General features: G+C 27.9%; 1 protein-coding gene and 1 pseudogene across 2 annotated transcripts; both read left to right on the top strand.

Annotated features, from left to right (window-relative positions):
- The first annotated feature begins 497 nt into the window (after positions 1–497).
- LOC145192797 (uncharacterized) lies at positions 498–23,946 on the top strand. Of its 2 annotated transcripts, none has more exons than XM_090073107.1 (29): positions 498–637; positions 3,307–3,494; positions 5,884–6,093; positions 6,912–7,199; positions 7,479–7,628; positions 9,174–9,333; positions 9,410–9,567; positions 10,181–10,450; positions 10,703–10,851; positions 11,649–11,887; positions 12,219–12,406; positions 12,622–12,894; positions 13,448–13,561; positions 13,745–13,909; positions 14,551–14,700; positions 15,010–15,261; positions 17,961–18,125; positions 18,640–18,890; positions 19,072–19,246; positions 19,520–19,618; positions 20,414–20,592; positions 20,880–21,006; positions 21,117–21,260; positions 21,436–21,578; positions 22,158–22,419; positions 22,712–22,885; positions 23,084–23,149; positions 23,367–23,596; positions 23,698–23,946. In XM_090073107.1, exons 2-29 carry the CDS (start codon positions 3,320–3,322, stop codon positions 23,815–23,817), a joined length of 5,076 nt encoding a protein of 1,691 aa, XP_089929233.1. In that variant the 5' UTR covers positions 498–637; positions 3,307–3,319; the 3' UTR covers positions 23,818–23,946. The 2 variants fall into 2 exon arrangements, with proteins under 2 accessions (XP_089929233.1, XP_089929234.1); XM_090073108.1 differs by having other exon boundaries at positions 513–642.
- Positions 23,947–26,897: 2,951 nt separating this feature from the next.
- LOC145185003 (uncharacterized) lies at positions 26,898–27,834 on the top strand (annotated as a pseudogene).

Consider the following 27,834-nt stretch of genomic DNA (forward strand, 5'->3'; position numbering starts at 1 on the left):
TCATTAGTAAATTACAGCATCAGCAATAAAAGCTAGCTATTGCATTTCTGACTTTCTACTTTAAGATAAATCTAAATTGTATTTTGATATACTTTGTTCGTATCAGTGATTGTCAAGTAATAAATGTCAATTCAAAAATGCTCTACTTTACTGACTTAATTTCTTTCTCGAAAACTATGTAATAATAGATTTTTCTAATTCATTATCAAATTCAAATTCTTTTTTTTCTTTTTTTTATCAAATTCAAATTCTTTTTTTTATTTCATGTTAGAATAATTTTTAAGCACACATTCCACATGAGTAAATTACTGCGCAATGTGATTGGTAAAAAAAAACTCCCCCCTTGACAACAAATTGAGTTTTGTTTATTTTACGAGTTGTTCCTGGGTGCTCAACCGGAGCGGTTGCAAGTTATCATGACCTGCTTTATTGACATATAATACACTCGTTTATCGAAGTCTGTAATTTGTTTACTTTCTTTAAGTTAAGCCTTTGCTTCTTTTTGTCTAATTGTTTGTCTAACTTGGGTATTTTGAATGATTTTGCTAATGTACCGTGCATTAACATAATCTTCGAAAAAATTTCATTCTTACTTGAAAAAATGAAATACTTTTAGCTGAAGGAATATTATGACCAGGTGAGGTACAAAATGTTACGATATCATTTTTTCTTGCATCTAAAAAATTTATATGTACTTGTTTATATGTATTTGTTTGTATGTATATATATATATATATATATATATATATATATATATATATATATATATATATATATATATATATATATATACATACATTACATACATACATACATTCATACATACATACATACATACATACATACATACATACATACATACATACATACATACATACATACATACATACATACATACATACATACATACATACATACATACATACATACATACATACATACATACATACATACATACATACATACATACATACATACATACATACATACATACATACATACATACATACATACATACATACATACATACATACATACATACATACATACATACATACATACATACATACATACATACATACATACATACATACATATACTTTGCTAAATTTTTTTCAAAACTGATGATTGTTGACCACATGAGTGGCTGTACCAAACCAGATGATGAAACATATAGAGATAACTAAGATCATGAATACAACATAGAAAAATCTTCATGCAAATTACATCTAAAACATGACTTAAAAACTTATTTGAATCTATAAAACTCAGAAAACAATTTCAAATGTTCAGCCTTTACACTTGTCTCGATAACCTACTTTATCAAATTGACTTTTTTGAGGAAAGGATGACACGTTTTTCCGTTTTGTCTCCCTAAGTGAAACTTTGGCTGAGTAATTTCTAATATTTGTAGCTATTAATTTTCGGTTTCTCTTGACTTTCTTGAATATGCATCAGAAGTTTGTGATAGTCAACCAGATTAAATTTCACATACAGTTGAAAATCTTATGCTAAAACGTTGGCGTTTTTTCTTTTTTGCATCTTGATAGTTTTTATAACTTCTTAAAATATTCTCAACGAGTACGCTTCAGATTTGCTAAAATCTGGAAAATGCAATTATGGGCAATAACACCGATCAAGGAAATTTTAAACTGTATAACTGCAAATAACACATTGCGTTTATAAGTACAGTTCATAACTTGAGTGAATTGTAAAGGTATTGAACAATTTGAAGAAGATCGAATAATGCTTTGATGTTGTCTTGTGAAATGATATTCGCTTATAGTTCGCGTATAGGCTCGCGTAAGGCTCGTGTAATAGAAGATTCGTTCACACCTAACGCTTTCGATCTATGCAATTGTTTAACGATAAAGTCTGACTCAAAATACCTACTCGAAATACTTACAGTTTTTTCTTTTATAGCAATTACTAAGTTTGGCTAATTGTTTAACTTAAGTTGTTTTAACACTTTGCAAGTTCAACACGAAATCTCATTCCAAACTATAACTTTTTTGTTTATGGAACTTACGCCCAAAATGCCGACTTACATTGAAACTATTTACAACATCTTAAAATCTACGTTTCTTCCCTGTTTTATTCAAAATTCTTTTCCTTTTCTACCTTATCTACTTCTCCCTGTTTAAAATTTTCTCGGCTCTGCATTTCTGTGTGCCCACAGATATTTTCTGTGTGTCCACAATAGTTTCTTAAATCAAGTGTCGTTCTGATACAGACAATCGATTTTATTTCACAAGTTCGTTTGACGTTTTTGCTTCGACTTCTAAACCATGAATCTCTAAAACAGGTTTTGCCATCTTTTGATCAACGTTTGTCTCTAGACTTGGTAATAAAAATCATAAAATAGTTACATAATTGTCGCCAAATTTACAAATTGAACCATTGCCTTATTGTTCTATTGCGAAAACAACTTTAAATTTTAATTGTGCGACTGTCCACCTGGTCTTTGGGCTTAAGTGTACTTTTCATCGCTCGATAAGTAATATGTTTGTGCTGAGAAGAAAATTAAAACTTCTGTTTACAATTTCATTCGTTTTCTTTCCTCACAAAACCTCCTACAACAAAATGTCTTCTAATCTAGCTTTTTCCAAATCAATTACATCTGAAACTTTTAATGCATGTTTTGTTAGATATTCTAAACATAAACAATCGCTTCAATTTTAACTCCTTAAATACTGGATGGAAGAGGAAAATTTTCTAACTGTCGATAGTTTGAAAGATACTTATAGATAGTTCACCCGCAAACTATTTTGAACTGCAATTTATCGAAAACGGACCGCGGGAAATGTTTTTGATAATTTAATAGCGGTTATTTTAAACGAAAAGAAATAAATAAAAATAACTATTTCAAAAACGAACATTGAATGTTTCGCAAAAAACGGTATTAATAAGTATAGTAAACAAATAAAGTATGGTAAATAAATAAAGCCTGGTAAGTAAATAATTATTAGTAAACAAGTGAGACTCAAATGTTTAAGGAACAATTTGAATGTCGTTTTCTAAATTTCCAATTATCTTTTATTACAACTTAAAAGCAATTTTCTTTGCCATATCATCTTCTATGTCGTCTGAGTGAAAATTTCTTCTGATTCATTTTTTTTTTAAATTTCACTTTCGTAATTCTACTTCTTTCGCGTAAAGTTTTGGTAGCTCTTGAAGGGCTGATTTATTTTTACACAAGGAGCGTCGCTCTCCCAACAGCTCATCTTGACAATATCAATTTTAAAATAAATTGAGCAGCGAATGCTGAGTTTGTTTCACCTTTTTAAAACTCATTTGTTGTTTTAGTTAAAACCAAAACATGATCGGTTTCCTTCTCTTTTTCGTCATCTGCGTGACGTACAATGAAGCACATAATTATTTTAAAGATGACCTCGATTTCGCAAGCGTTAGTGGTAGATTTATTCCGGTTGAGAGCCTCGATATTCAAGATTCAGACGCCCTGTCAGCACGAAGTACAAACAACTTTTTTCAAGGTAAAGGAACATTTATTAAAATAATCTTAATACAAAAAAAGTTGACTTGCATTTCTCAAATCAATTTTAAAATTAAATGAAGCAAAATTTAAACTTAGTTTTACAGACTCTATGGAAACGTTATTTGCTTAGCCATTCACTTTTCCTGATTTTAACTTAAGCTTCGTTTATTTCCATTCAACTAATACTCATTTAAAATAAAAAACATTGGACCGATAAAGATATAATTGCAATAGTGACACATTTTTTATAAGCCTCTATGGATCATAGGAATGATGCAATTATGATGCGTTAATTTAAGATCATGCTATCATTCAGAAACAAAACGGATTCATAAGTTTTGTAAAACTAAAAAAAAATGAAATTGTTTAACAGCACATATAGCAAGTTTGAAAAATGATCTAACTTTATACTGAGGAACTTTCTAAACGACCCATGTTCTTTCTTTCATGACAAAAATATTATTATACCGTTTACTCTTTAACTATAACTTCAGCATCGTATTTATTTAAACCAAATCCACCATGCTTTTATTCCGTCTTTTAAAAAAAGGCCTCTATATCCACTATTTTAATTCATCATCGGTGTTTTGATTTTCTGTTAACAACAAATTGTAACGAATAATGCGCAAGCTTCTATATCAATCACTGAAAATAAATCAAACTTAAAATAATATTTATATTCCGACCTAGAAATTTTTAAGTTTTCTGAAAAAAATTGCGACACCTCAGATAATGTATAAAATTATGTTTCAATCCTTCAAGACTTGCACAGAATTGTTATTCAATTAAATTTCGTTTAACTTATTTTTCAAAATTGCGTATGAAGAAAAAGTCAAACAAGAAAACATTTGCTGCTTTACACACATAAAGATTTTTGTTTTAATAAACTTCAGAAAACGCGATTTATCGTGAAAGAAAAATCAATAAATTAGCACTTTAATCGTTTTTATTAGTTATTAACGGTAAAACCAAGTGCCGATGCTTAGGGTAGACCGGGGGAATGCCGACACCTTAATACAATTTGATTTTTATAATTTTTTCTAGATTAGTTACGATTTTGGTGAAAGTACCTAAATATTTGTCCCAATTTTCTGTAGCAAATTAATATGTAATGTTTTAAAATTATTTACATTACAAGTGTTACATGAATGTTTTTCGTAATTTAAGCACAGTGTCGGTATTTCCCCAGCCACCGGGGTAATTGCGACACCACTTTGGGGTAATACCGACATTAGTAATTAATAAGACAATTATTTTACCAAACATGTTTTATTGTTACATAGAGTAAATAAACGTAGTATATAATTGATAATAACAAAGTAAGACAGGTTAACTCTTTGAGATACAAAAAAAACCTTCTTCAAATCGAAGATTAATGAGTAGTGCATTTTAGAGTATTTGAAATATAATTTATTATAATGATTTGTATATATTCGGTATGTAGAATGTTTGAAATTTTAGAATTTGTAATTTTTGAAAAAATGATTTTTTCGATTTTTTCTAGTATAGGACCACCTTAAATATTTTATAAGTAACGGGGCAATACCGACATCTGTCGGCATTGCCCCGTGGTGGTGTGTCGGCGTTACCCCGGTGGAACAAGATGGCGGAAACCTAACCCTACAAACTACTGCTAGCTCCATATCCTAAAACAGCTATGCCAAAATGTTGGTTTTAATATGTATTTTCTAGCAAACTAAGTGGTTTTTTAGTAATACTTACAATTAGAATCTTACCTCAGTTCATCCAGGAGTCAGTTTTAATATGGAAAACTTCAAAAACTAGTTATTTATTTATAGCAAAACAAGCAGTAGGCGTAATCGCATAAAACTCACTGAACGTTAGTTTTAGTGTTGTCCGCCAGGTCGCAGCACTATACAACAGCGCTTTACTCACAAAATACAACTACAGAGCAGGGTGTCGGATTTGCCCCGTGTGTCGGCATTTCCCCGGTCTACCCTAATTATAGTCTTCTTATAACTATTATGATTTCCGAGAACTAATGACCACGTGGTCCTCATGACCGTCATTATTTCATTTCAAAAGATAAAAAGATAAGAAAAATTATTTCGCAATATCCGTCTAAATACAGATATCGAAATAGAAAGAAATAAGAAGTAATGTAAAATGTACGAATCCAAGTTGCTCAACTAAGAATACTAAATCAGATCGTAACATATCAGTGATAAATTAGAAGACATTTTTTGTTCTAAATTCATGTCTTAAGGCCTTTTTGAATTTTGAAAAATTAAATGAATAAAAGATTTTAAAGTAAATTGTTACAAGTTAATGAGAGAAGTTAATGATACTGCTATAAGCAAAATCAGAATTGCTGCATTTATGATATCTAATACATCTCAAAATGCTTCTGTTTTTTTAACTTTTAGATGGTATTTTGACTATAGAAGCTTTAGCTACAGCCATTCAAAATTGGAAATCAGATAAAATTCAATTGTATGATAATTGCACACTTGAAATAAAAAAATCAAGAAACTCTTTTGAAATGACTGCTGGAAATGAATGCAACGGAATGATTGATATTGGCAATGTCATAAGAAAGTTTTTTGAGAACTTTAACATTGATGTTCTCTCTTCAGGTGATTATCTTTTAAATATTAATTTTGAAGTCAATTTTTATTGTTCATTTCTACACATTTTGTTGTTGATATTCTTGTATGTATGATTATAAGGTTTTTTAAATTTTTCTTGCAAGCATATTTTACATAAATCCTGTTAAGAGGAAAATGTGTGGTAAAAAAATTGAAATATTTCTAAACTTTATTATACCTACTCGCCAGATAGATATATGATATAGTATACTATAATGTTATGTGTCATATAACTAAATAAGGTTGAAATTATTTTTTCTTTTAATAGCCTAAAAATGACATACAAAAAGCTGTTATTTTTATTTAGGTTTTTATTATTGCTTGTGATAAAGAAAAAAAAAAAGAAAAAAAGAAAATGAAAAAGAAAATTGCATATTGTTTTAAATTTATTATTTATTAAAATAAGTACTGAAATAATAAATAGTAATAATAACAAAAAAAAAAAAGCAATAAGCTCTATATGTAAGTGACATTTTAGTAAATGAAAAAAAAAATATATATATATAACATAAATTCTGTAAAAAGCAATAAATAGATATTCATTTTAAGTTCAAAATGATTTATTTTGATGAAAAAGTTAAAAAAAATCATCAAAACTCTTCTTTGAAAGTAATATAACATAGATACTGCATTTATATTTTGATTTGACTAGTAAATAGCTGTTGCAAATTTACGTAAAACCTTTCACTTAGTGGGATTTTATATATTTCTTCCAAAGTTTAAACAATAAAGCATTGATCTATATCTTGTTATTTTAATTTTTTATCCTTTTTTTGTTTTGAATACAAAACTTTTTTTTTTATTAGGATTTATTCAAAGCAATAAATTGCTTTTCCAATCATTGAAAGTAAACGAAACATATGTGATCATTCATGCAGGATATAATGGTGATTACTCACATACACAGTCCATGCTGAAGTTAACAGATATTGATCTTAAATTAGGCATTCCTAGAAATCAAAAAAAAAAACCTTCACAAACACCATCAGCCAGTACTGCAGCGTCAAGTGATGCAGAAACCAACAAAAGCTTTAGTTTTGAGATGAAAAGCAAATTTAATAATTTAGACACAGAAATATTTTATAATGTGGCAGGTATTTATTTATGTGATTCAAAATCCTTTTTTTTTTCTAGTTGGAAAAAATCTCCATGTATCATTTGTAAAGTTTAAAGACTGATATTAGTTTTCATTTTATTTCTAAATATTTTCATTAAATTTTAAATTTGAGTTTGTTATTTGAATTTAAATTTTTTGTTTGCTTATTCAAATCTAAATATTTTCTTACTGATATAATTTTCACCATTCTCTATTCAACTTTTTATAGTTCGTTTTTGAGATCATCTTTTTTTTTTAAACTAATTTTTAATCATAGAGAGTCCTATTGCAAAAATTGGTATAGCTGTAAAAGAAACAACAGTTAAAGAATTTTTGAAATCTTGGAGTTTGGGTTTTACAGAGTTAAAAGAAAGTGGATTATCTACTGAAACTTTTGAAAATGCAAAAATTAGTGGACATGTGACTGGTAAGTAATTAACATGCAAAAAAGTTTTAATAATAAATTAGAATTTTAACGAAATATATTGCATTAAAAGTCATATAGTATGTGCATAGTTATATCATATTTTATTACGTCGGCAATCTGGCGCCTTTAAAGTTTAACCTATTTTTTGATAAACCTAAGAATATTTGATAATAGTTTAAAAGTGTTCGCACACACTGTAAAATGGGGTCAGTTTTGGCCATATTACATCTTAGTGTTGAATGAATTAAAAGAACATAAGCTATTTCCAGGAACAATAATTTTTTTGTTAAGTCCATAACAAAGATAATTATGACTATTAATCAAAGATTTCTTGCACTTAAGGTATTAATTTTTCAGTTTAAGAATCGGATCAAACCCATTATAAAAATTTTTTAAAACAGCAAAATATAAATGTAAAATAAACAAAAGTACAAAAGGCAAACAAATGGCTACGAAACAATTTTTTTTAATATTTTTTAATAAACTCTGATGGTGATGTTACTTATCCACCATTACGTTTAAGGGTACTTCAACTGCACACAAACTCTTGCTTTGAACTGTAGAATTTAATATTGCTGTGGTTGAATGAAAACTCCTAAGATACCTTCTCTTGCTAAACTTAGATAATTTTAACTTTATTAATTAATTAACCGGTTTGGAATTAGAGCTGGTACCTGCCCTGTCACAGCAATATGTCATTTTAGATATTACTGGAGATTTATCTTTCGGAAAGACTTCTGTTTTGCAAAAACCAGCTAAAAGATGTTCATCCCCAAGTTTATTTTACTTGGTCATATAATTTAGAAATAAAGAAAATTACTTGGTAAGGACCAAAGGGCTCGTATTGCTTTCCCTTCCTCCTTCCTTCCATGCTAATCCTTCATTGAAGATCTAATGACTAGGTTAAATTAGTAAACTACTTCTCAATCTCTTCCACTTTTTTTCGACAAATTATCACTTTTACACTTCATATTACTTACCCAGTAAGCACACTACGTTGAAACAACGTTGAAATAATGTTGATCAACGTCGATCATCGTTATTTCAACGTTGTTTCAACGTCGTGTGCTTACTGGGTTGAAAACCTTACAGTAAAATCTCCGTACCTTTTCAAAAAAGATCTAACCAATCATTAAGTCAAACTCATCCACAGGAAAGCAAAATTCTAAAAATTTTGTAGCATGACTTTTAAATACATCTTCACATTTTTTTATTTATGAGAATGTGCACCTTTGATTGTATGAGCATCCCCCCCCCCCCTCCTTCATTCCACTATTTGATCTACCCTAACGCCTATATATGTAACTAATTTTTATCATGTCCATATCTGTTATTAATTTTAAATATTGTTAAGAAGGTAAGTCTTAGCAACAGTTGAAAAAAACAACAACATAGTTTCAGTTAAATATAAGACCTGATAGTTAACTATAAGACCTGAGATACATTAGAATATAGAGTTAAATGTTTTAATATTACTTTTATTAATCATTATCTGACTGTTTCATACAAGTTTTTCAACATATAAATTAAATTTTACATTTTTAGGTCGGTACAACACCTCAAACAATCACTTTCAACTTTTTGCTCAGTTTAAGTATAAGAAAGATCCATTAGATCTAACTGTTAACTTAATTTTGGACAAGCCCAAAGGGTTACCAATTGCTGTTGCTCTTGTGGTACAGCTAAACAATGTTAACAATATTGTGTAAGGCTTTTATTTTTCTTAGTTATTAAAGCTAGCATAATATTTACTTTGTGTAAAAGTTTCATTTTATTTTTAGTGAATATTTGAAAACACTAGTGGGATATAAAGGTCCTGACTTTATTAAAGATCTGGTTCAGAGTTGCATATTTTCTGTTTCAAACACAACAATTGATCTGATTGACTCTGATGGTTTCTTAAAATTAGCTGGGAAAGATCAAGAGTCTGTTTTACCAGGTATTTTATTATATCAGAAGAATAACTTACACCTGTTTCTTTTTTAGGATTATTATTCCATTTTTATTTATTTATATTATATATATTATTTATTTATATTACATTGTTATTGTTGATCATTGTCTTTTTCTATCTTCTAAAAACTTTTTTTGTTTCATGATTTTAAAAAAAAGATAAATATGATTGATGTATTAGTTTGCCAATGAAAGGAATTTGAAAATGATTAAATTTCATCTACATGTAGAATATAAGAACAATATTTGTAACATCTGGTTTGTAAAGTTTTTTACTTTTGAATACTTAAAGTAACTTAAAAAACCCTTGATAACAAGTTGCAACAACGCATTAAAAAAATCTTGTTGAACAATTTGACTGAATTATTTTTATTAAGCATTATGTCAATTGATTAATTTATTTTTCATTAATAAAGGTAATCAGGTAGTTGGATTAATCAATGTTTTTATTCCAAGTAACTAGTAAAAGTTTCCACCAACCCCTTGAACAAGCTTTTTGATGTTAATTTTTTCAACAAACCTTTTTAATGGCTTTTAAATTTTGTACTTTAAAGTTTTGAATTTAAGAGTACATAATCTTTCATTTTTTTACTTTTGAGGTATCAACATCTTCATTGAAACTGATATTAAAGGAGTGTTAAGTAAGTGTGATAAAACAGTCCAAGCTGGAACAAAACAGGAGCTGGTAAACATAACATTGACTAAAACTGGTGTCACTATAAAACTACCAGTGGGGTTTTCTGCTGATCTTAGTATAGTGATGAAATGTTTTCTTCAAAAAACAACGCAATATGCAGTCAATGAGATTCCAACGCTGCTTAAAGAAAAGAATAGAGAACCATCATTTTTTATTAAAGAACTTTCCTATGGTAATTTTTCATGTCTTTTAGATCATTTTTAAAAATATTTTTCTTTATTCAGATGAACTTTATAAGTAAAAAAGAACTGCTTAAGAATAACTGTTTGGCTTGGCACCTCCACTGACTAAAAAGTTTTTTGGTCAGAGTTTTTAAACTACATTCTGATTTCTTGCTAAAATAATGTTCTACATTAGCTTTTAATGAGTTGAAGTAATACTTTACTTAGGAAATTTTGTTTAAACTTACCTTTTTTTTTTTTAGAAAATGAGGTGTTCAAAATTTCTGTTTCATACACTGGTGACATCAGTATTCCTTTCCTTGGTGTAAATATATCAAATCCTACATTTGCTGTTAGTATAAACAAATCGGAAGCTAAAACTTGGATTTTTGAAGGTCAAGCAGACATTATTGTAAGTTTATTTAAAATGGTTTTGCTTACCTTAAAAAATTTGACCTTGTTTTCAAAATTTAATACTTAAACTTCTAATGTTTTAATTATATAAATATTACTATTAATGACACTTTTATTGTAAATGAAGAAAGTTTAAACAAATGACTATAATTACTAGTTTTCTTTTCAGAACTTAAAAGTTTTGTACTGAAAATTTGGAGCATTGTATTGTTTTTTAACTCCCTAGATTCTACTAGATGTTTTTACATAATTTAAGTGTTTAAAAAAGAAGTATTTTTGTTAATATCCATTTTGTAACTATTATTTAAGTTACTTATTCATCATAGTTAATTCATTTTGTTAAAAAATTTATTCTTGCTAAATTAAATTGCTCTATAAAATAAGCTCTTAGTGTATGTTTTAAATGAATTACTTTTAAAAGGTGTATACTTTTTCAGCAGTTTAAAGTTTTAGATCAGGGAGTTTTACTTTTTTTTCTAGATTTTATTAATTATGTTTATAACATAAGAGGAATAAATTTTGAAATTTAAATATTGTTATAATATTTTTAATAACTATATAATATTTAGATATTGTTAACTAGCTTAAATGACATATTAGTCTGGCACAAAACAATTAATAATTTAATTCACTAAAATTATATTTAACTACAAAAAGTTAAAGTTTAAGAGTTAGTTTTATGATTCTGTTGTTTAGTATAATACATTAATTTACCTTAAAAAAAAAAAGTTTGTTAAATTTACAGTGGTAGATTAATCCTTTTATCAGTTAAAATTGAATATATTGATTTTTTAGTCTAACCTTCTTGAAGATGCTAGCAATAAAGGAAAGATAGACTTTACCTTAGACACAGATCAAAATATCAAAGTTAGCATTAAAGTTCCAGCATTGGAAGTCCAATCACTTGCAAAATTTTTTGGAGTTGATCCATTTGAAGGAGACATTAAATATCTAAAAAGATATTTGAACCCTGCTATAAAAGACCTTTATATAGATGGAAAGTTAAATATAAAAGATAGAACAGGGGAACTTACGTAAGCATCTTTTTTGATTAAAATTTCATTATAAAATACATGAGCATGGAATAAAATGCATCTACAATTCATAGTTTTCAATTATTTTAAAAAAGTCATCAGTTTGATGTGCAGAAATTTTATAGTATTAACAATTTTTTTTTTTTTTAAATAAATAACATATCTTTAAACTTGTGTAAATTACAATAGTTAATCTGTAATATAAATTACAATAATTAATCTATAATCTAAAGCATGATAATTGTTAAGAAAGCTTTGTCATGCTTTTTTAACACTGAGCTTTTGTGATCTATTGAAATTAAGAAAAACCTGTAATAAATTCTAATTACAGAGTGACTGCCTCTCCAGTGATTAATGGAATGACAGGTTTAACAGTTGCTATTTTCATATGGCAGCCAAAAAAAGAACAGCTTAGTATAGCCTTTGGTTTAGTCATGAAAAACATGCGTTTAGATAAAGCATTGAAAAAATTTGCAGGAGTTGAAATGCCTGATTCTTGGCTTAACGATGTATCTATAGGTATGTTTTTTGAAACAATTAACTTTTTTTTTGTTATACAGTGTGTCAATCATAAACTTTTAAGTAAATGTACATGAGGATTCTAAAATTCATTTAATTAAAACTTTAATAATTTTTATTGCTGATTTTGCTGTTGTTGTTTTTGTTGCTGTTATTAATATTATTTTTATTTTTATTATTGTTCAAATTATACTTATTGTATACTTTTACTTTAGTAATGCTGGCCAGTAATGGAGATAAAATGTATTGTAATGAAGAAAATGCTAAAAGACCAGAATGTCAGAAATCAACTAAGACTAAAAAAAATGCTGAAACACCATCAAACAGTGGCACAAAAGATAATTCACATAAAACTACTCATGTAAGCAATAGAGTCATAAAGAAGTCTACAAGCAAACAAAACAAACCAAAAGTGATCAGTAAACTTAATGAAACAACCACTCATTTTGATACAATTGATGAGTTAAGAGATTTTAAAATTGAAAAAGGTGAAGATTTTTTTTCTAAAAGGTTCCCAAATAACTTTGTTGTTTTATTGTTAATCTTGGAAAAATCCTTTCTCTACTATTTTTAATGAAGAAGAAATTTTCTAAAGAATTTTTTTTAAAATTTTGTTTTGCTATATTTGTAATTTAAAAGAAAAAGATGAATTTACTGTGTATCAGAAATACCGTTGAAAACGATATGCTGGTAAAAAAAGTTCTGAGTTGAAATACAAAAAAAAAATTTTCTGGTCATGTAGTATTCTATTGAAGTTGCAGCAGAAAATCATGTAACAAAATTGAAATAAATTAAAGAATTAACGAAAACTTTCAAGATTTGAAAACTGTTGTCTAATTAATTTCTTTACTAGACTTTACTTTGCATATATAGTGAATCATAACCAATCCATTTTTTATTTTTAATTGGAGTAATTTGTTAGTTTTTTTTTTGTTTTTTTTACTTTCAAACAAAAATGCAAGAAATGAAATGTGTTTATCTTAAGATGTTTGCTTAACCCTTATGCTATGCGCTAAATTTCTTTTTACATAAATTATTCAGGACTTGTATTGGAAGCTTCTATTGAGCCTAAAGCTGAGCATTGTAATGGTAATGGCATCTGTGAGTTTCTTGTAGATAAAAAGGTCAAAAAACTGTTTCTTAAAGGAAAGCTCAGTGAGTATATTTGAACTAATCTTTTATTGTTTGTGCAGTATTTTTTATTAAAAAAAAATTCAAGACGATCGACTTTCTTATTTTTCAATTATCAATTTTCTTTATCTTCCTTGTTTCTTCTTTTTATAAAATTTTCTTGGAACATTTTGATTTTTGTTTGATTAATTATTTTGCTTGTTTCAGCAACATCCAGTGTCAAGATTGAAGCTGGAATTAGTGGTGATATAAAATTAGGTGGAGATGTTACTTTGAAAAGTGCATCTTTGGTGTTAGAGTTTGGATCTGAAAATAATAAAGTTTCTATAAAATGTGAATTTCATACTGCAAATCCACAGCTCAAGATTGCAGGTTAAATTTTTTAATAAAACTCTTATTTAACAATTTTATTAATTTTTCAAATGGTTGTTTTTTAATATTTTGATAAAAATGATCTTTTTTTTTTATTGTCCTATTTATTGCATTATCATTATTATATATACTGATTTTAAACAAATCAGTATAAAACGTAAAGTTTGTAAATTTCATACTGTAAATCTACCACTCAAGACTGCAGGTTAAATTTTTGAATAAAACTATTAATAACAAAATTTCTATAAAATGTGAATTTCATAATAAAGAGCCACTACTTGTCATTACAGATTGCAATTATTCAAAAATTTCTCAATCTTTAGCAATTTTAGTTAATTTTTGACAAATACTTTTATTTTAAAAAAGTTTTAGTCTATATTTTCATTCTTTTTTCTAGTATATTTTTATTTTTAAAAAAAACAGCTTCAATTCTCTTTGAAATTCTTCAATTCTTTTGTGAAATAAAAAACTTCTCTTGTAATAAAGAATTCAACAAAAGCAGTCAACACATTTTAAATTAGCATAAAAAAAATTTATATTTGTCTGTTATAAGCAAATATTTGTGTTTCTAAATTAGATTCTTATTTACTGAATACATATTTTACTGGATATAGTATAAATACATCAATGTTTTTATCCAGGTTTTATTGAAATTGATTTAAGTGGAAAGTTAAAAATTGGTGGAACTATGAGTGGCATGATTCACGAACCATTTGGGATAAAATGGCTTTCTTTTGGAAATCTTATGCTTAGTTTTGGACTTGATTTAAAGACTGCTCTTCCATCAATTGGTATTATAGTTTTTGTGCCTATCAATTGCTGTTATTTTCTTTTTTATTTTTTCTTGATATTTCATAGACTTTAAAAATTGCTACTCAAATCTAAATAACTCAAAGTTTCTTGAAAAGCTTGTTGTTTGATTGTTAACATAAATTTGGTATTTGTTGCTGTGTAATTTTAGCTCCTAAATTGTTAAACCTGTTGTTTCATTTTATTCCTATTCTTTTGTGAAAAATTTTTTTTTTTTAAATTAAGTTTTTAAAATATTTTGAAGTTTATTTTATGTAAGTTAAATTTATCTCTCAATAAATAATATTTAGAAATGGGAGCGGAAATTTGGCTGGGTAATATAAATAGTACAGGATCCCAAGATTTGTTTAAGTTTCAAGGGTATTTTGGGTTCGATGCAACCTCACCTAAACAATGCTTTTTCTATGCTCGTAGCTTTGGAGCAGATTTAACCATTGATAATATTCTAAAGGCTCTTGGCTCTACCGAAGAACTACCAAAAATGGTTGCAGAAAGTGGTTTCAAGGGAGAATTAAAAGTCTCCTTGAACCTTTATCCTCAAGGTAAACATTTTAATCCTATTTTTTAATCACCAAATTGTTTTGATTTACATTTTAATAAGCTTTATCCTATTTCTTTAAATTTATTCATTTTTATTAGGTTTTATGTTTTTTATGCAATAAATATTTTATGCTAAGTAAAGTTGTTACAATAAACTTAGAAGCTTTACAAAATCAAAATCCCCTCCAGCTATGTAGCCTTGCTGAAAGGGAGGGAGTTTCAACTTCAAATGTAGAACCAAAGTTATTATTTTAAATAATGTAATTTTATACATTGATAGCCTAGCTCCAGAGCTTTTGTTTTGAATTTACTGACTGATGCTATAGCCTTTGGGTGTAGGCCAAAAAGGGACAGTATTAGGGCGCTTAAAAAATTTTTGAATACTTTTTTGGTTGCAACCTACAGCTTTAACTTAATGATTTTTTTTGGTCAAATGCATTTAGAATCATGTTTTGGAATCAAAAATCACAAGCTCCAACTTTTTTTGTTGGATAACCTTTAAAAATTGTTGATATCGTTGTATGATTCTGCTTGATGGTAGTGTGTAAGGTTCTGCCCTACAGTTTCTTGCACCCATCTGATCAATCCTTCCTTCAAAATTGCTGTTTCAAGAATCTTTACAAAATACCTTGCATCTGAAGTGTTGGTGAAAAAGTACTTGGTTGCTTGTCTACAATCAACATCATGTTGTGCTTTAAATCCTGATCCTAAGCATCTGTTAAGGCAAAAGTTGGTTTCTTTTGCAGCACATCATCAGTCTGAGTTTATGGCAATTACTTTCATTTTCGGAAAATGGGCAACACATTGATTGGATTTAGGAAAATGAAAAAGATTTGGCTAATGTTCAATTCATAGCTGAAAAAAAGTTAAAGACAAACTTGCAGTTCAAGCACACCATGCGATTTGAAAATTTGTAACATAATATTAAGGGGAGTGGGAAGGGGAATCGCCAAAAATGTTACAACCCAAAATTGGTTGATGTAATACATGGATGGCCCCTAAATAGAGTTATTATTTTACTTATATTGCATAAAACTGTTGGTGTTAAGCCAACAGTTTTATGCAATATAAGTAAAATAATCTATATTTCTTAATCTATATTTTGAATAAAAAAAGTTGTCAGAGAGAATCAGGAGAATTCACAAGTAGATGAATTCTATGTTATCTTATTTTAAAAAAGATACTAATTTCAACAGTAGTAATTGTCCATAACAGAATATGTCAGCAAACTTTTTAAACAAATTGAAAAAGAAAAAAGAGGAACTAGATGATCTTCCTGAAGAGCATCATTTTTCTGGTATTAGGTCCTTACAGAAAGTGATTGTCGGATTATGATTGTTTTTGGAACAGCTTGAACAGACTGTATAATTTCAGCTCAGAAAGCTTGCATATTCGGAAAAAATAAACTTCACAGTCATTGATGGTAAAAGATAATATTGTGTTTTAAAAAATGATTTCCTCATCCATATAGCATTAAAATTCACTGAGAAAGTTTGATTTTCAGAGTTTAAAAAAAAATTAAAAAAATCTAAATACATTTTTTTAAACATATTACAAAAAAAGAAAAATTTAAAAAACGAAATTTTGTAGAGCAAGGCAAACTGTTTGCAGTATTGTAAGAAGTTGGAAAGGTAGAAAGCGTCTTTGGTATTAAAGAAGTATGAATAGGGTTAGAGACAAAGCAAAATATTATAAAAAATATATTTTAAGACAAGCAGTGGGCAAAACTCTTTTAAAATAAAAATATGCTGTACCTGATTTTTAAGACTAATCTCCATGAGAGAAATACAAAATTTAGTAGGTAAATAAATTTTTGCTCTTTATGCAAAGTTTAAATCAGTTGTTGATGAAGTTTTTATCCAAGTAAAATGGAAAAAAAGAACCCTGAATCTTACCAAATTTAAATTCTATCAAACCTCCAAGAGCTTTTAATATTTTGGTTTGAAATTTGTAAAAAATTAAAGATAATATAAATCTTGAGTTAGGAAAATTCTGGAAAAAATTGACGACCATTACATATGTGTTAAACTTAAATGAATATCATTGATATTGGAATTTAGACAACCAAACTGAAATTTTTTTTATTGAAAGTTCAAAATTCTTTTTCTGTTATTTTCAAAAACTGAAACAAAATTTTGAACTTTTCAAAATTTTGAGTTAACTGAAGCTAACTTTACGCATTTTTGACTGAATCTAGCTTCAATTTGAACAATGTCAGTTGATGCTTTTCATAATAAAACTCAATTAGGAATTAACAAGCACCTTTTTCATAGTTACAAAAGATTTAAGTTAAAGACAGTTCGCTGAAACTTTGGCATCAAGTTGCTCTATCTTTATCAGAATATTTTGTCCCATTTTTATAACTTTTGCATCGAGTTTGCTATATCTCTGTATGAACTCTTTGTTTAGCTTTTGCATCAAGTTTGCTTTATCTCTATATTTTGTTTTTTATAACTTTAATTAACAATTTTTATGTTCAGCAATTGCTGAAAAGTTTGTAATAGCTTATTTGGAAAAGTTGTATTTTAATAAAGTTCAATTGCAATAATATCAAGTTTGAAAAGTAATAAAAATAAAACTTAAATGAGTAATTAGTTTTACAATTAGTGTTATTTAAATTTTCTTCAAATTTCAAAATATTTTCAAAGGTTGAAATATTTTTTCATTTTTGTTAATTTTATATTTGTTTTTTTTTTTTTAGAAAAAGTAATTGAGGAATTTGGATTTTCCATTCCGCCTGGTTTTGTGTTTAAAGGAAAAATTTCCATTTTGGGTTACCATATTGAATGTGATTTAAGGTTTAATCACTTAGAAAAGACATTTTTTTTGAATGCAAATTTTGATCCAATTGATGATTGGGGATCAGGTATGGTATTTATATTTAAAGTCTGTACTGTTTTAATATGTATGTATAATATTTTTTACAATTAGAATGTCATTTTTATTATCAAGCTCAAAGCTACCAAGTGTAATGAGACTTCTTACCCTGTGAAATAATCCTGCATACCAATAATAAAAAAATAATTGGCATAAATCCATTATTCGTTCTAAAAACCTAATTGCTATTAGTAGCAAGCTTATCATATTGAAATAATAATATTAACAAGCTTTTCTATGTTCTTATACTTTATTTTTAAATTTTTTATTTTTTTCCTATCATATATTTATTTTTGATAAACATTAATTTAAGATACATGTGTAATATATGCTTAAAGCAAATGTTTAATGCTATGCAAATATTTGTTGCTAAAAACTCAAAATAGTTTTGGTTACTTTTACTTATTGATTGTAATTGGTATGAACCAAAAATCACTTTTAATAATTTTTTTCTTTTTAGTGTTTTGAATACATTTGTCAGATATATATATATATTTTTATAGGTATGATTAAACTTTATCGATCAGCTGATAATCACACAGAGGGACCTGTTTTATACCTAGATATCCAACCTAATAATTTTGAAGTCTGCATCAAAGGATATATAAACATTCTTGGAGTAGGAAGTTTAATAAACATTGAAATTACAAGTTCCGCATTTTCTTTTGAAGTTTCTGGAAACTTATGGGGTGTTTTAACTATGTCTGTAAAAGTAAAAGCTGATTATGCTAACAAGAAGCTGAATTCATTTTCTGTAAGTGTGTTAATTTTTTAAAATGATTCTCTTATTTTTCTGTAGGGGAGAGAGGGGAAGAGGAGGAAGGGACATTTATTTTGACATTTTTTATGTATTTAAAGAAAAATAGTGAAACTTTTTAAAAAAAGATTTTTTTTGATAAACTTCAGTAAAAAACCGCCATAAAACTTACATTTAGTTTGAAGGATGCGTGGGTGCAAATATTAAAGATCTTGTTTCGAAATCAGCCATTGAAGCTATAGAAGCTGCACAAGAGAAAGCTAAAGTTGTTTTTTCGAAAGCAATTGAGACTCTGGAAAAAGCTAAATTGGATGTTGAAAATGTCAGGAACAAGATAAATAAATGGAAACAAGGTAAAGGCATTTAACACATTTGTTGATGTCATTGAAAATATATTTTATTAATTGCTATTGCCTTGTTTAGTCCTTTTTAGACTAAAAAACTTTTAAAAATTTTCATTAACATAAAGTCTTCCCATGAGTAATTGTAGCCCTGAGTATTTAAACATTTGGTGAAAAGAAAACAATACTTGAATTTTTTCATGTGTTATAGATAATGTGTATATTTAAATTCAAAAAAGATGATTTTAAAACTAACTGCAAACTAAAATTTTACTCATGGTTTAGGTATTCAGGAATATAAAAAAAAGTTAGAAAAACGAAAAGAAGACCTAAAAAAAGAGACAGAAAGTATGCAGGCCAATTGTGGGAAAGAATGTGGGACGGGTAAATAAACTTTAGTCAAGGAATTTTTTATTTTTTATTTTAACTTTTGTTTTTTGCATTAATGCTCATTGAAGAAATGGGAGCAGATCCTACTACAGTATAGCTATATTATATTTAAGGGTAGTTTGAAGATTTGTCACTCGTAAGTCCCTTGAACTTAGTTTCAGTTTATGAAATGAAATTTAGCTGTATAAGAATGAGTCAAAAAACAGATTTATCAAAAATGGGTCATAAAGAGATTATTCACAGTTATGATGGATATCATCAGAATCAGCAAAGAGAATCAGCAAGAAGATTTTTAAATTTAAAGTATTGCATTAGAAATCATTCAAAGTGACCGGTGCAATCATTGAAGATCAAAAATGTCAAAAACTGCTAGTCTGTACAACTTTTTTTGATTTGTACTCATCCAACACAATCCTACCTCGCATATGTACTGACAAATGTCACTTATGTTTTCAGCTAGAGGTTTGCTGCGAGAAAGGTGCAAACATAAAAGTTTTTGTGATGTTATACTAATGATACTTAAAAACTAATGATAACTCCATTCATTAAGGAAGCGTTATACTTATCAACTTTAGATTATTATAAAATGAAGCAAAAAACAAATTAAATTTCATCAGGATATATTTTTTGTTATTTATTTATAGTACAAAAATAAAAATGTGATTTGCAAGGTCATTTATTTAGTCATTAATTTAGCAACAGCTAAGTATTAAAAAAACTTAAACTGAAACCTTACTGAAGCTCTGCTAAATTTTGAAACTTACTTAAAACCCTGCATGATTTTTTTAGTTTGTATTCCTTTTTTTGGATGGGTATCTCATTGCACTACTATTTGGGGACATCCTGTTGGCTGTTTGAGATGGGATAATTGTAAATGGAAGGCTCCTAATCTTATATGCATTGCTGCGTGTGAGATTAGAAAAGGCTTGGCTAAGTTTGCAGCATGGGCTGAGCAATTAGGAATAAAGGTAATTCCCAAATGTTTTTTAAAACAAATTCAGTTTTGGTTTTCTTTTATCTGATATTTGGTCAGTTATCATTGTTTATTATAAAAATCTTGATGTTTATAATTAACAACTGATGCTTATGAAAAAAGTTTTTATTACAATTATTTGACCAAGTATTTATCACTTTTTATATTTTTATTTCAATTGCCCTCAGGATTTTTCCGAAATAATGATAAAGCTAAAAAAAATTCTATGGCAAATTTGCACTTCTCTTGAAAAAATACTTTAAAGTGTTTCTTTTTATTTAGATTATGTTAGGATTAGCCTCAGTAGGAGAGCTCTTAGGAGATGCTGCTTCTGAATTGACAAAAATTGCAGACGGTATTATTTCTGTAGCTTCAGGATTAGTAGAATTTGCAAGAGATGCAACAGATGGTAAAATTAAAATTTATTTGTTAGATTCGTTTTTTTCAATAATATAACTACATATAAGTATTTTTTAAACAAAATTTTAATTCTTTAACTTGGTAAAATTTTATTTGCAGAAATTCTCAAATTCACTATATCATTGCTAAACATTGAAATTGATTACCTTTGTCTGAATGCTGAATTTAATCCACAAAGCAAAACTTGTGTTGGATTTGGTCTTGCAGGGAAGTTCCTTGGTACTACGTCTTTTAGTTTTAATGGTAAGTTGTATGAATTATGTAATCTTCATTCTGTTATACAGTAATTATGCACCATTTATCTTTCATAAGTCAAAAAAAAAAAAACAATTATATAGACTCTAAAGAAGTAGCAATATATTTTTTCATTTTCTTTACTTTTTCTTGATACCATATGACTGCATTTTTTTGCTTTAAGGAACAATATGCATTGACTTATCTACATTCAAAACACTGGGTTCTACGACAGCAAAGTCTGCAGAACCTAAGATTGAAAAGTTGGAAGATAATACTGCGAGCATTGATGCAAAAGCTAAAGATGTGGACCGAGCATGTAAACAGGTCTACTGAAATCTAAATATTTAAACATATCTAAATAGATCATTTCTAAACAACGTAGAACTTTGCAATAAAAACATGTTAAAAAGTTTAAAACTTTCTTGATCAAAAAAGTTTAGAAAGTTGTAATTCTCAAGTAACACTATAAGTTTTCTTGCATTTTTATGAAAATTATATCTTAACTGTTAAAGTTGACGTTGATCGAGCTTGTAAACAATTATATTGAAATATCAATACTCAAACTGAACAGATCTCTGTTAAACCTGAACTTTACAATAAATGGAAAAAGTCAAACAATATATTATTATAATTTCTTTAGAATTTTTCATCAATCTCTTAGATAGAACTTTAGGAACGTTATATTCGCAATCAAAGTTAAACTAATTTAGATAATTATAATAATCTTTTTATCAAAGTCAAAAAGACTTTGAAACTTAAGCTTTTCAATAAAGTTATGTATAAAAAATTTAAACTTTTCTAAATCAAAAATGTTCAGAAGTTCTAATACTCAAGAAATCAAAGTTTTTTTTATGTTTTTATGAAATTTTAACTTTTAATAAAACTTGTGTTTAAATTTTTTAGATGGAGAAAAACGCATCACGTATTGAAAATGAAGTCAAATCAACAACAACAGCTAAATTAGAGAAGCGATCATATGTTTACACAGAAGAAGAACTACGGTTTCACAAACTGGTTTATGACCCTCTACCATATGTAAACTTGAGAAGTGAAGAAACAAACATTGCAATGACACGTGCAGTGCCTTGGGAATCTCTCAATGTCGAAGAATTTGGCAAGAGTACAAAAGATGCAGCTTTTACACGCCATCAAATTCCTAATGAAGGTATGCAAGTATATCCCTGTGTCTATTTAAAAACAAGAAGATGATTGGTTTTTTTGAAAGTTCTGAGAAAACAAAACTAGATTTAGAACTGCATCTCTTTTTTCTTGTAACGCATAAATAAAAGTGTATTTAAAAACGTATAGAACAACTTTTGAAGACTTTTTTTATGCAATTTGGTAATTTGACATAAGGTATTGGTTTAAATATTGATAATTAGCATAAAAATGAGACTGTTTCAAACCACGTAGTTATTTAAATCAAAGTTGATTTTTTTTTATATATTGCTTTTTAGAATCTCATGACGCTTGCCATCAACATCAAAACGTTCTTTCGAGGTATAGCACAATAGCAAATGGTTTTTCTTCAGCTATTGAACATTTAAATGACGCCAAAGAAGGTTTCATGTACCAAAAGAGATCATACTTAAATCAAATAGACTATTTGAATGGTTTAATTCGTTCAGGGCGTAAGTAATACTTGTTAAAATAATTACTTTTATTGTTTTTTAACTTGCTCACACTTCACTTCACTTCACTTCACTCACCCATTTCTCACACTCCACCCCTTCTCTTGTCACCACCACCAACAATCACTGCCACAACCATCTCGACTACTTTTGTTGAGCCAAAAAGCTGGAATATTTTTTCCTCTAAAAACTCTTTAGCTTTAAATAACATGACTTTGGATGAACAAGAAGATCTTTGGCATTGGAAAGATTACGCAGAAGATCGTAAGTAACTTTTACACGGTATTTTATTTTCGTGCAGTATAAAAAAAGGCAACTGCTTTAAAATAAAACTATTTTTTAGAAAATGAGCAATATTGTTAAGAAATTTAAAAAATTTGTTTTTAAAACTTGCTTTAAGTATTCCGAAATTGTACTTTCTGTTAATAGTTTTATAAATTTATCGGATAAATCTCATTCAGACCTTTCTATCTCCCTGTAGATATTAAAAGCTACTTAGATAAAGCGACAAGTGTGTTCCAGGGGAAAAAGCGTGACAGCATAAATCACGTGCGTCAGGCATTAAATGATGTTATCAAAAGTGATCGAGGCTTAAAGTTGCCTGAGTACATCAAATACTTACATTCTCTAGCTGTCAAAGCTGATAAGAAATCTCAAGTCAACCAAAAGCCCACTAAGGATTCAACCAGCTCTTGGCATCACATTAAGAAAGTTAGTTGACTCGCATTTGTTGCAATATTTTTCTTTTGTTCTTGGTTTTGTTAAAATTGTAACTTTACTGCATTTTAAAACGTGATTAAATACTGTTTCAGATTCTTCTGAACGTGGCTACAGATGATAACATACCGACTTTTGAGCTGGCTAAAGAAATTGGTAAAGTGCAAAAGATGCTTTCGGCCATGAAGAGATCTAGCATTCCTTGCGCAGCGTAGTTTTTTATGTTAGTTTTATGTATATTCCTTTATTTAAAGTTATTTCGTTTGGAATATCGTTTAAATCTAATGATGTAATTTATTTGCATATAATAAAGCTTCATATGAAAAATCTGATCGAAAGATAAATCCGTGTAGTTTATATATATATATATATATATATATATATATATATATATATATATATATATATATATATATATATATATATATATATATATATATATATATATATCCTTCAATCCATAACAATTCAATGCAAAAAATATTTTGATCAGGTTACGCATAAGAAAATTGTTACCCAATTTGACAATAATGAATTAAGTTGATCAGCTGTCCATATTAGTGACAAAATATGATGTAGAAAAAATGTTGTTAGTTCCAAAACCGGATAGAGGTACTGGTGAACAAATAAATTACGCCACAGAACAAGTTTTAAAAGATTGGAGCATTTTATATGACAGATTTGTAGCTCTCTTTTTTGATAATACTTCAAGCAACACAGGTAAACATTAAGGCACTTGTACCTCACTGGAAAAATTTAATAGGAAAATCTTTGTTATACACATCATGCTCATGAAGTAATTTAATCCCATGGTTACAAAACTTGTTTTGGAGTATCTTCTAGTCCAGAGGTTAAGTTGTTTCAACGATTTCGAGTGGAGTAAACTTAGTTCTAAATCATGGCTCTTAATTGATGCACATGGTTAGCATGGATTACGATATTGCCAACCTAGCCCAACCTGACCAAAGAGCGCCACTTACATGGGGTGATATAAGGTACCCTGTAATGCAAATTTTGAAATCATTTTATTTTTTCCGCGGATGATAACTTCATTTGAATGTTCAAATTGAGTGAAATTTTGACTTCATAGTGTGCTAATAAAAACACCTGTAGAATAAGAACCACTTTATATAATTTGATAAAATTTGGTGCAAGTGTTGCCTATAGCCGCACCAAACTTTGGATAAAATTTCAGTCGGATTGGTTCAATGGTTACTGATTTATGGCAGCTTTAGTTTAAATTTTATTAGTTTTTTGCTACTCATACCTCAAAACGTTACGATTATTGTGATATTCGGTCACTATTTTCAAAACTATGGTTACATGAGTGTTCTACTATGTAATACTAACAATAATTATTACAATTGTTTAGTTGCTACATGTCCCGTTTTTATTTTATTGACCAAAATATTGATTTGCAATTTAAAACGTGGTTTGCTTTGGCTTTTGCATAGCGTGAAAATCTCGGCATTTCCTAAGGTGTAAACTACTACCAAAATGTATAAAAATGCTAAAAAATGATTGAAAAGTTTTTGTAAGGATACCTGCATAGAAAATAAAAAATATTTATTTCTCTTAAAACAAAAAAACTGAAAATTGGGTTTAAGACAGCTTTTAAAAAGGTAAAGTTAGGAAAAAGTGCACAAAAAATGATGCCAGACACTGTTTCATAATAGAACTCTGCGAGCCTATCGACTGGCAAACAAATTAAAAACTTTAAAATTGATTTTCAAAGCCATTTCGGCTTTCATAGATAAAATTCGTAAGTCATTTAAACAATTTTGTGTAATTGTTGATCTTAATATTTTTTATTTTTTTCAAAGCACTAAAAGATCTTTCTGCTTGAGCAACTGTCACTAGAATTGTGCAAAATAGCCTTATTGCAATTATAATGATTGGAAACAGCACATCTAGTTTGTTTTTTGAATTTCATTTAATAATTCAACGGGCTGGAGAGAAATATTTTGTATATTGGCATCATAAATTGATTTTAAATGTAGCATTTAATCTCTAAGATGATAATTCTCCTACAGTATTTGCTACCTTTTACACTTTTTTTGTATTTCTTGATCATTTAAATCACGGAACAACCATAGTACATTGAAAAAGAATCTATTTCCTTTGCTGCATTAAATCTTTTCATTTTTCCAAAGATGCTTTTCATGAAAACATTGAAAATATAAGTTCTAAATTTTTCTGTCTGCGTCCATTTTAACTTGTGTGCTGTTTTTTTCCTTTAGTATATTTTTTTCCTGAAAGTTCTGTGTTTATCTGTAAAGATGTGCCCAACAATCTACATTCATTTAAAATAGTATCCCAACTATCTCTTATTGTATTTAATTCATCAACAAGAGTTGACAAATTGGTTATTTCTACATCAATTGTTGCATTGCGAGCTTGTTATACAGTAATTCTGTAATTTATAGCTGCAAGAACTTTTTGCCGAATTTTTTCCAGTACTAAGTATTCAAAAGATTCTATATATTTTTATTCCGTTAAGACCTGATAGAGTTTCCGACGTTAAGTTTAATTCTAAAAAGGTAATTCTATGTCAAAGCAATAAGTCGAAGTAACCCACCATTTCAGAAATACTTGAGTTTTGACACAAATGTAGTAAACAGTGCTGTTTGGAATAATCAAAAGTAATTTGAAGACAATTTTATTATTTCAAGAGTTATGGGCCTTTGAAGTTTGAGATTTTTTACGTTTTTTTATTCTCCGCCCTCTTAGCTATGTCTATATCAACACTAAAATGTTTAAGTATACACAGTTGCATTAAAGATACGTTTACAAAATTTAATTGGTATAGAAAATTTTGAAGGAAGAAATCGAAAATCATTACTTGAAGTTATTAGATCTTATATTTAACAAAAAACTTTGAAATACAAACCGGGTTTTTTACGATAACTTTTCAGTAAACATGTCTAGCTTAAGATTAATAACAGAAAAGGTATTGATGCATTTATTTCGAATCTTTACAGTATTAGTTTATATATAAAAATACCCGTAAGAGGCATAAATTATATCACTGTTTTTCAATGCACATATCTATTTTATTATAGCTTTATGTTTGAAATTTTATTTTAGCTTTTTTTTTTCCGATTTGGTTATAATCTCCATGACTACACTTATTTAGTTTAAAATAAAAATGAATTTCTGGTTTCTTGTTTGATTAACTAAATGGAGCAATTGGTTCTAACATTGGAGTATTAACAGTAATGCTTATGTGAGAAATTGCTTTTTTTTTAAATGTTGGTTTTAGAAAGATAAAATATTGAAACTAAATATTTTTATAATGGCTGGAACATCTCAATACTCAGTTAGATTAATTTTAAAATCAAATTGTCACAAATTAATGTTTACAAACCTCATTGGAATAAACTTTTTTTAAGATTTAGCTCCAGACGAGCAAAATTTAGTTGCACTGAGGTCTGGTGTTTTTCCTGCTTTAATAATTGACATTTGTTTTCATCACCAAAAATTCTTGAGAAGTTCCCTGTGTTTCAGAATAAATGCTGTGATCCGCTGTTAGTTCACAAATAACCATGCAAAGGTTAGTAAAGCTTGACATAAAGTTTTTATAAATGTTACTTGGTCATAATTTTAAGTCCATTGTGTTTGTTAATACTAGGCACGTTTTCTTTTATTGAGTTATATTTTTTAACTTAGCATCTCTCAGAGAAGTCAAGTTAAGAACCATAGCTTTAAACAATAGGTTCAATATTGCACCTGGTCAAAAAATTTGTACAAATTGCTAAGTCAAATTAAAAGCTTTCACTGAAATTAATACTGATAAAATTGATATTGCTGATGATTACACAACTGAAAGCATAAATAAAGAAGACGTATTTAAAATTCAACACGAGGCTGATATAAAAAAAAGCATACAAGAAATTTCTGATTGTCTCAGTACAATTTATGTATCACCAGTTAAGCTTCACGGAAAGCCATTTGTAAATCGTATGTGCATTGGGAAAAGAAAACTTAAAACTATAACAACAGTTTTTAAAGAAAAGTTATCAAGTTCTTTGAAAACCTTATTGACAGAAATTGAAGTTTTCGATAATGAATACATTCTTGATTTAAATAAAAAATTTGCTCGAATAAATGTTTTGATCAAAGATAAACTTGAAAAATGCTGTTCATTTAGGGACAAGATTCTAGTCTTGACTTTGTGCCCACGAGAATGGTCAATTGAAGCAGGCAGTGAGTATTTTGGTGTTTCAAAATAA

This window comes from Hydra viridissima, unplaced genomic scaffold (assembly GCF_058129835.1).
Source record: "Hydra viridissima isolate aposymbiotic clone 2 unplaced genomic scaffold, HvirCarnegie_v1 scaffold_15, whole genome shotgun sequence".
Taxonomy (NCBI): Eukaryota; Metazoa; Cnidaria; class Hydrozoa; order Anthoathecata; family Hydridae; genus Hydra; species Hydra viridissima.